General features: G+C 39.5%; 1 protein-coding gene across 1 annotated transcript; it reads right to left on the reverse strand.

Annotated features, from left to right (window-relative positions):
- Window positions 1–364: 364 nt before the first annotated feature.
- LOC116260626 (L-type lectin-domain containing receptor kinase IX.1-like) lies at window positions 365–2747 on the reverse strand. Its single transcript, XM_031639076.2, has one exon. It carries the CDS (start codon window positions 2653–2655, stop codon window positions 619–621), a length of 2037 nt encoding a protein of 678 aa, XP_031494936.1. The 5' UTR covers window positions 2656–2747; the 3' UTR covers window positions 365–618.
- Between the last annotated feature and the right edge of the window lie 7702 nt (window positions 2748–10449).

Raw genomic sequence — 10449 nt, forward strand, 5'->3', positions numbered from 1 at the left:
ATTTTCTTATTATAATTCAACATTCATTATATAGTTGAGCTAAGTTGAGTTTAAATATACGAGTTCTTACAATTCTAACTTGACTCAAAGATACATTTGAACTCAAACTTGACTTGCTGAATTTTGATGAGTGAGTTGGAGCCAAACTCGAGCTGGCTCCATTAGTTGTGCAACCCTTGCTTTAATCGATGAAATCCATGAACTCAACTTGCAGCCTGTCCCATGATGGTACTTTGACAGCATGATGAGATGCCAGACTTTCAAATTCAAGATGCCAGACTTTCAAATTCAGGCGGATTGAATATACAAAACCCAAAAGCCAGATCCTTCTTATAAGGACCTAATGACACAGAAAACATGGGAACAGAGATCGCTCAGGAGCTCTTAGAAATATTATTTTATCTCAGAAATAAATTCTAACCATCACAATACAGATGAACTCATAATAGGCATTTTCCACAAAATCCAGAATAAAGTCGCGGTAACCTTTTACTATTGACAGAAGAGTACAATTCGAGAGACCTGGTTGTGGAGCACCGGCTGCTGCCATTTTTGCCAGCTGCTTGCCAGACAGGGCTACCCTCGTGACGGCAAGAGAGCTACCTCTGCCGACTCCATTTATGAGACCGTCGTCGACGTTGCCGTCGTCTCACTTCCGCTGGTGGTGAACAGAGAACCAATTCCCTCGTCCATAGGCTGCGCATAGACCAGCGTCGGCATCTTCCGCGGGAGGTTTGGGACCCCAGCCTGAAAGCTCAGCACTCTAATTGCCTCCCTCATCGTCGGCCTCCTCTCAGGGTCAGGGTGCACACACCACAGGCCCACCACGATCGTCCTCTCTATCTCCTGTTGATCGAATTCGGATCCCAACCTCTCATCCACAGCCGTCATGAAAGAACCATTACCGTAAAGCTCCCAAATCCACTCCACCAGACGTGCCCCTTTCTCACTGATCGGTCGAGTGGCCCTCCGACCGGTTGCGATTTCGAGCAGTACCACTCCGAAGCTATACACATCGCTCTCAGTGCTGACTTTGCCCGCAATCACGCACTCTGGCGCCAAGTAACCCAACGTTCCAGCAAGCACCGTTGTCTTCGTAGCTAACCCATGGTTCGTCAGTCTAGCCAGCCCAAAGTCACCTAGACGAGCATTGAACTCAGAGTCGAGCATGATGTTGCTCAACTTGATATCACGGTGAACAATGCACTGCTCCCACTCCTCATGCAGGTACGACACTGCAGACGCCAGGCCGAGCACCACCTTTCTCCGTTGAGACCAGGGCAAGACTCCGCAATCTTTCTTGCTAAAGAGATGTGAATCCAGACTCCCGCCCTCCATATATTCATAGACAAGCAAGAACTCGCCCCGTTCGTGGCACCATCCAATCAGCCTCACGAGGTTGCGGTGGCGCAACCGGCTGATCACAGTCACCTCTGCCACATATTCTTTTTTGCCCTGGTTCGACCCTTTAGAAAATCGCTTCACTGCCACCACTTCATTGGTATCCCTCAAGATACCCCTGTAGACACCACCAAACCCACCTTGCCCGAGCTTCCCTTCTTCACTGAAGTCATTAGTTGCTGCAGCGAGGTCTGTGTATGTGAATTTCCTGGGACCTGTCTGGAAATTCATCGCCACATCGGCAAAACCATTTTCCTCCTCTTCATCTTCCTCCTCCTCCTCCAACCTTCCGGTAGACTTTTTCCTCAATCTTATAATGACTAGAATTATTACAATTACAACAGCGATAAATAGAGGAATAAAAAAAGCCACCAGGATGTAGACCGTCTTATTTTGCTTAACCGCCGTGGTTTGCGGCAACTTGGAAGCGGTATCTGGCGTAGGGCTGGGGGCGGTAGCAGGTGTGGGGGTGATGGCTGGTGCGGGGACGGTAGCTGAGAAACTCCATGCCTTAATCCGGTGGGCTTCGAGGCAATATCCTGTTGCTGCCGAGAAGCCAACGACGACGGTCTCCGGGAGGACAGTGGTGATGTTAATGTCTAAGGATATCTTTAATGGGTGGGTAGCGTTCCCGTATATCAAAAGCGAGCTGAGAGTCCCCGTTTCCGTGTTGTACTCGACAAAGGCAGTTCCGTTCAACGATCGGGAATCGTCCGGCGTCCAATCCTTGGTCACGGTGGAGTTGGAAGAGTTAACATCGATCCCCATATGGTTTCCGCTCGGATCAAAGTCATTCCCGTAGGTATCAAACTCTATACCGATGATTTGTCTGTTGACGGCGCCCAAGGTTGTGTTGAAGAGGCCAAGACCTTCACCACCTAACCATTTGTTCTCAGTCCAGCTGGCATGGGCGATGAAGAAGGCAAGGCCGTCGCCGGTGCAGGTGTTGTTGGCGGGGATTATTTCAAAGCTGAAAATGCTTTGGAAGTCCGCCGCAAATCCGGTGGCAAGATCGTAAAGCGTAATTGGCTGATTGTAGACTGCCCAACCGATGCCGCTGCTGCCGCTGCTGGCCGTAACATTGGACGTGAGCTCGAGGGCGTTAGACATGGTGACAAAGGTGTTGCCAAGACGTTTTATGAGTTGGTCGCCATCTGCAAAGGAAGTGAAATTGAAGATGGTTGTAAGGGCGGTAGAGCAGGGAATCAAGGGGAAGAGGAGGAGAAAGGCCACGAAGATGGACAGCCCAGACATTGTAGAACAGAGAGAGAGAGATTTCTCAGACTTGAGTTTTGAAAAGCAAGGTGGAGGAATGCGGCAATCACATTTTCCTTGTATTCAATGCTTTGCAAGGGATTATTACCGCGAGAAGACTAGACTCGTCATTTTATGCCCTTGGGTTACTGAGTATTACTCAATTGGTATGACTGACGTTTCTTTAGGGTTGCCTTCGATTACCACAGTGATCTTAGATCACTTCCATTTGAAATCCACTGCTTCTAAATTCGACCCCTTTTCCCAACCTAATCTCATTTCAAATCCACACTTTTTACATTGTGGATTGGAAATCCATGCTCGGGATAAAAGCTGAAATTCACAATTTAATACAACTATATATTTCAGCTATCACATATTTGAGATTCCCTTAGATTTGAGATCCATGGGGAGTCAAACGCATCCGAAGGTTGTTTCTGACGCCTTCCAAATTTTTCACTTTCAATGCCACGGCAATTGTAGGTATAACAATTATTGTGAAGTTTGTTGAAAATAATTACCTTACTTTGGAAATTTTAAGCAGGACATGTACTGCCTGTTCATACTTTTCTTCATCCCCTATAAATATCAAAATTAAGATGCCAAATAAGTGTAGCTCAACTAAGCTAAGCGCACAAGGCGGTCCACTCAAAAGGAGGATTGCATTATGAAACTTGTGGTCGCTATGTAGTACACTACTTTTCTAAACGAAAAAGGCGCCCAAACTCTGTAAACACTGGGGTCAAGGGGCGTAGGAGGAAGACTACACCTTTTCTTCCATGCAGTAGGGAAAATAACCATAAAAGAAAAAGAAGTAGTGAATTCAATTGAAAATGTGAAAATTTAATCAAGTGACATTTTATGCGCAATTTAAGAACTAATGCTTCTTGTCACTTAAAAATATAAAAGTCCACAACTCAAGAAGAAAAGTTTAAGTATATTGCAGGAAATAGTAGGAAGCCTGAAAAAGAAAGAGTACAAATATATCTATATAGTTTTTATGTTTGGTAGAGATTGAGTTGCGTGCATACCTTTGTGTATGCAAAAAATATAAACAAATATAAATATAAAGCACCAAAGAAGGGTGGGAGTATTTTTAAAATTGTTTATAATTTTTGACTTTTTCACAATCTTTCTTTCTGTATTCCTCAAAGACATCTGGCTGGCTGGATCTAGGGGGCGTCTTGACGGGGCTCAACTCGAGTGAGGCTCTCACTCAGGTTTGGCTCTAGCTTCTTTTGAGATGTCCATCGAGCTGGTGGAGTGCAGTCAGGTTATGCAAGCTGTCTGCTGCTTTGGCCACGAGTGCAGCCGACTCGTCGAGTCTCGGCTGCTCCAGTTGCTGGGTTAGCCTCGTTCTGCGGCAGTAAAAATAATTTGATAAATGCGATCTACAAAATATGTATAAGAGGTTTCAAATCACGTGAAGTTAAAAGCAAAAGAAAATGATCTTATCAAGGCATTGTTCTCTCTCCACCCAAAAAGTTAGGGTCCCGGATGGGGCGGATCTATATCTCTTTACTGCTTGTTCGCTACTCCTAAGCCACTTCTACAGAGCAGTCCCAAGAGGCTAAATTGCAATGAATATAACCGTAAGACGGCTATGTTTTTCATTTTATGTCAATATGGTGCGTTGGTTTGTGCATGTATAAATGAATTTCTATCAGGCTGCGAACAAGAAGGCTCTACAATGATGGCCACCCCATTGAGCACGGTTTCATCGTCAAAGACAGTCGCGTGACACAGCTTAAATGTTCGTTTCAAAGAATTATCCACAACGGCCACAGGCCACACAAGTTACAATCTCATGAATATCTCGCATCAAACAGCTGGAACTGAGCGAGACGGCCTTCGTACTTTTCTTCAGTCAAGTCAAATTTATTTGGGGGGCAAGTTAAGAACAAATTGCCCTTAAAATAACAATTAAAAATAAAAATATTCACAATTGAAATGGAAATAAATAGCACTTAAAAATAAAAGTTATTCACAATCGAAAAGGAAAATTTGAGTACAGCAGGAAGCAGGGAAAAAATAAATAGAAGTACATTGCATACCTATATTAATGCTAGATATTCTCAAGTTTGTGTGCATAAGTTGAATGGAGTCACTCAGTTGACTCATAAGGCTAGATGACAAAAATGCTTATTATTTTATTATTTTACTTGTTTTTCACTTCATTGTTCATCACAATATCACAATAGATCAGACTGCTCTCATGAGTGAACTAATACATGAAAATGTGTAAATAAATATTAGATTACCAATATAACTATCACTTTCTTCTCCTTATTCTTCTCTTCACAACTAATCTCATTGTTCTCATGAGTGAGCTTAATCTTCACCATCCTTTATAAGTACAAATCAGAACAAGAAAATTTTCTTGGACTGAAGATTAAATCTGTCGAAACAAGCTTGAGAGCAGTGTGTGTGCGTCGATATATCAAAGATCAGCATTTGGACAGTAAAAATAATTTGATAAATGCGATCTACAAAAAATGTCTAAGAGTTTTAAAGTCGTATGAAGTTAAAAGCAAAAGAAAATTCTTGTGCATGTATTGTTCTCTCTCCACCCACAAAATTAGGGTCCCCGAGGACAGATTTGTATCTCTCTACTGCTTTTCTGCCTACTCCTAAACCACATCTAAAGAGAGTCATTTAGTAACTATAAATCTGCCGAAAAGAATGAAACAGATTCATGAAACACTTGTAACCATAAATCTGCCTCATTCTAGGGTATGTTATTAGTACAATAATAGAATGTTATTATTACCAAACAGCCTCTAATGCATTCAGTGCTTTACAATGGATATGACTGTCAGAAAGCTAGAATTATCATTTTATGTAAATATGGTACGTTGGTTTGCGCATGAATAAATGAATGTCTATCAAGCTGCAAACAAAAAAAAATTTGATCTCCACCCCAATCAACACGGTTTCATCGTCGCCATCCATACTTACATCATAAATAAATGTCGGTTTCAAAGAGTTATCAACGCCGGTGGCCACAGAAGGTGCACTCTATAGTGACATACGCAATTAGACGTGACCTTTGTCTTCCTTCAATGTAGGAGAATCTTTTCTAACCAACCCTAGAGACAATGTGTAATGTTTTCCCAGTATTCCTCACACGGTGTGGCTGATATTTTTCTTGTCGTTGTTTTGATGCGTCCAAAATTTTTCACATTCAATACAAGAGGCAACTATTAGTATAAAAATCATCATGACATCTGTTGTAAAAGACATCTCATGAAATCTCGCATCAAACAGCTGCAACTGCTACGGCCTTCATCCTTTTCTTCAATCAAGTCATTTTTTTTTGGGGGGTGCAAGTTAAGAACAAATTGCCCTTTAAATAACACTTAAAAAATAAAAATATTTACACTTGAAGCACGAACCATGGAAATAAACAGGAGTACATCATATGCCTGTATTGGTTTTGACACGCACATGTGTGTAGTTGTAAATTGAATGGACTCACTCAATTCACTCATATGTCTATCGTACCGTGATGCATAATTGAGAAAAAAACAAAGAGGAAAAGCTTTGAATTAAATATTAAATGAAGGAAAGGTTGTCACTTTTTTCTCCTTGTTTTGTTTTTCTCTTCACCGTTTACTATACTAAATCAGATTCCACTTATAAGTAAGCTAATCTATGAGAATGTGTAAATTAATATTAGATAATGAATATGTCTACCACATTTTTCTCATTGTTATTCTCTTCACTATCCATCACAACATGTCAGACGGTTCTTATGAGTGAGCTGATATATATATATATATATATATATATTCTCTTCATTATCCATCACAATAGGTCAGACTGCTCTCATGGTTGGAAAAGGCATTTATCATCTTAAAGACAATCGATGCACTGTTGATCTCTTTTGCCGTTTTATTTCCACTCTGATTCGCTATTTTCGAACCAATCTGTAAAATTCGAAAGTCCTTTGATGAATGAAGGGATGATGACCTTCTTCAAACTCCAGTACCTGCCGTAAGGGTCATCAACATTTGAATGAAAAAAATTGTCTTAAGGTGTCAATATGAAAGTAAATGTTTTTTGTGGCTCGCTGTCGGCAATTGCCCATATGTTCTAATTAATCTTCCTTTTCATTTTATTGGTCCTTTAAAATTGTTTCCCTTGATATAGCCGGGAACAAACCATTATGCAGAATGCACGAAACACAAGTGGAATAAAATGGTACTGACGTTGAATAAGGTCAAAATTGGAATTGCAACAAACAAAAGGGAAGAAATATAAGCTATACCGAGGAAAATGGACTTAAACGAAGAACCTCAAAGGCCCGTTTAAATGGAAAAAGAGATGCAAGTGAGCAAGGGTGGTGCTAAATTTGTTTTACGAATAAAGTTGATTATAGTTTTAAAATTTTGACAAGGTTCGAAATATTATTTTTTTAATTTTTTTTTAACTAAAATACACAAAATATTTAGAATTTACATGTAAATTTTTTTTTTTTTAAATTGAAGTGCGGTGGAGGGCAATCCAAACTTACGTGAGAGGAGGATAAATATCCGTTGGTTATGGAAAATATCCCGCTAGAACAAATTACCAGTGTCGCATCTAATTCACGACAAGGATTGGATATGAGCAAAAAGGGTTTGCAAGAAAGAAAGAAACAAAAAAGGTTGTGCTAAAAGGTTGTTCACTTTTAGATAATTTTTTGGGTGTCGGGGGAGGAATCAACAGCTCAAGGACGAGTTTCCCATCGAACCCTTCATATCCACTTTTCGGACATCTATATATTTGGATTTGAATTCATAATCAAATTTGCTGCTTCACACCTGGCCTTGTGGTACTACTCAATGGTATAGTAGAAGGTCCACGGTTCGAGAACTGGCAGAGTTAGAAAGAACAAAGAATAACTATCTAAATCCAGATGAACAAAAATCTATATCGTATACTTATCTGAAATCCAAATTCATATCTGAATCTGAGTTTTAGATTAACATCCAAATCTGACTTTTAACTGAATCCAAACCATACTATAGAAATCGAGTATAGGATATTTATTCAAAACCATATCTGTTTTGAATCTGAATCCGAATCCGAATGGTCATGTCCGGTATCCGAATTCTTAATCGGATATCTACATTTTTTTTATATATATCTCATTTTTTATGCAGCTCGGTTGGATATCAGATTTAAAATGGATTGTTGACATTCTTAAACTCTTCTCTCCTTGCACTTTCAAGAGGGGGTTAGAAACAAGGAATAAGACAAATATTTACGTGGTTCGAAGCAATAATCTCCTACATTCACGGTCGTACAAATCTTTTACTATTCACTCACATATGAACACAAACACTCTTAAAAAAAAAACTAAAAAAAAAAAACTACGGCTCTTGCGAAACCCGTATTTTTACAAAATGACATAAATGTTCTTACAAAAAAATCCTTTATTACCATGCATGTTGAATCCACGGTATTGCATATTAGTGTTCAGTATAAATCAAGTTTAGCCCTTTGATTTAATGGAGCATATGATAGATTAACAGAAACGTTTTTGTTGCGGAGCCTTTTCTTTCTCATCTTTTGGTTGGCTTTTCGCAAGATTGGATTGACATGATCCTGGATCGTTTGCATTACAACACCATCTCCCAGCGTGGACATTAATGCGGATTTTAGATTATCAATTTGGGGTCTTTTGCAGTCTTCGTTAACGGCACTCTGTACCTCCGAATCTCTCTCTGACGGTCATGGAGAGACTGGAAAAAACAAAAAACAACAACCTAATCCCTCGCGGAGTTGGCAACTTTTCTTGGTTTCCCTCTTAGGTTGATGATGCCTTATTTTAAATCCGATATAGTGCTTTTAATTTTCGAAAATAATGACTGATTTTGAAGCCTTTTCAGGGCAGGGCTGATCATTCACGAGGAAAAGATTGTTTGCTAAACTTCAGCCTTCACGTTTAATATTCCGGTAGATATCTTGCGGGTAAATGACAATGATGTTTCCCGGCGGCAGAATTTTTTTTGAGCATAATGGTTAACAAATTTTTAATTGGTCACCCAGGTCACGTCTTGTGGAGCTGTCATATTACGATTAAACTCAATTTCAACCATTAATTTAAGCTTTCAAAGAATGTGCTCCGTCAAGCCTCACCTTTATACATCTTGTCCCGGCCGTTGCTACCAGCAGTAGGCCATCTCTCTCTTTGTTGGGCACTGAATCATTTCACTTACTCACTCATCCGAAACAGGTTATATATGTCTCACACTGTACAAATTTCTTGTGCTAGTATAAGTAATCATGAAAATGCCCTTGATTAATAGAAAAAACACTTTTGTAATGATAAAAAATAAAACAAAACAAAGTTAAAAAGCTAAAGAAAACATTTTTTAAAACAATTCCCAAAATTTCCCACCCCCGTCCTGTTTTCTTTTTTGTGTATATGTGTTGCAAGCGGCGCACACAACTCACCCTCCAGGAAGTCTCTAAGCCGATGGAAGCCTGCGTCCGAGAGACCTCTTTCATTGTTTGTAAGAAGCGTTAGTTTTGAGATCCTATTTGAGTTGTCAGTTTTCTTGTTTTGTTCTGCTGCAAAAAAGAACCATTCACCGCATGGAGGCTGCTGTTATTTGATGGCTTGGATTTTTTTGAGGAGGATTTTTTTAAGTTGATGGCCTTGATTTTTTTGAGGGGAAATTTTTTCAAGGAAAATTCTCCACGGTAAAATGAGAAAAGGGTAAATTTTACTTTTTCTTATTTCATGTTTGATGGCACTGGAATTTTTTTGAAGGGTAAAAAATGCATGGTTTGATAAGTTTGGAATAAATTTTCACGGAAAAGTTTTTTGACCGTTAAAATTTTTTGACCGATTCATATCTTCCTGCCTTTTGCTACCTTCCTGCTAGAAGGTGCGGATCATGCTGTTCCTTGCAATTTGTTCTCAATGAACTGCCAGAAGGAGAGCAGAAATGAACGATGGTGAGGGTTCGTGTGAAGGAGGTGTTTCAGTTTCTCCTTTGGCATTCTTGCAGCAAACCTCTGTCTGAGCACAAGTTCTCAAATCCCATGTACTCGTGCTTTTCGATCTTGTGGATCATATTTGATATGCCAACTCCACCTGTGAACATAAATTTTGCACCAAAAGCGAATGGACTGTAAATATATTGACAACTATGACAAGAAAAGAGAGATTGAAGATAGACAAACAGCGATCAGAAGGAGCAACAATAGAGTGAGTAAACTAAGAAACTGTAAGTTCAATTGAGAAGGTAAATTTTCAAGATGAAATCAACTCAAGTTGTTATTAGGAAAATGGTATCAATTCTGACAATTCAATTAACTGCTGAAAAGTCATGACATCTGATATGATCCTCATTGCACCTCTTCTAATTTCAAATGAAGATCATTTTAACCAGCATTGCTGAGAGCTTCTCTTGAAGCATCATGCTTTCCAAGACAACTCAAACTCAGTATTTTACTGTATAACATGATTACTTCTAATTAAACATGTCCCTACCAATACATACTTTCAGCAATGGCACATTTCCAATACTAATTAGGCTTCGAAGGAAACTTGTAAGAAACTACACATTCACCAATCAGCAGATAAAATAGTCATTGACAGTTGATAACAGATATACATTTACAGAAACTTGGGCTGCTGCAGATATACACTATCCTCAAGCAGAATAAACATATAGATTCCATTTACTTATTTGGATACAAAAACAAATAACAAGACTCAATGGCAGAAACTGTGGGAAACATGCGAGCCAGACAAAACGTCATAAAAGAAATGTTAATCATTGGCTTGAACCTATG

Source organism: Nymphaea colorata, chromosome 9 (assembly GCF_008831285.2).
Source record: "Nymphaea colorata isolate Beijing-Zhang1983 chromosome 9, ASM883128v2, whole genome shotgun sequence".
Classification (NCBI taxonomy): domain Eukaryota; kingdom Viridiplantae; phylum Streptophyta; class Magnoliopsida; order Nymphaeales; family Nymphaeaceae; genus Nymphaea; species Nymphaea colorata.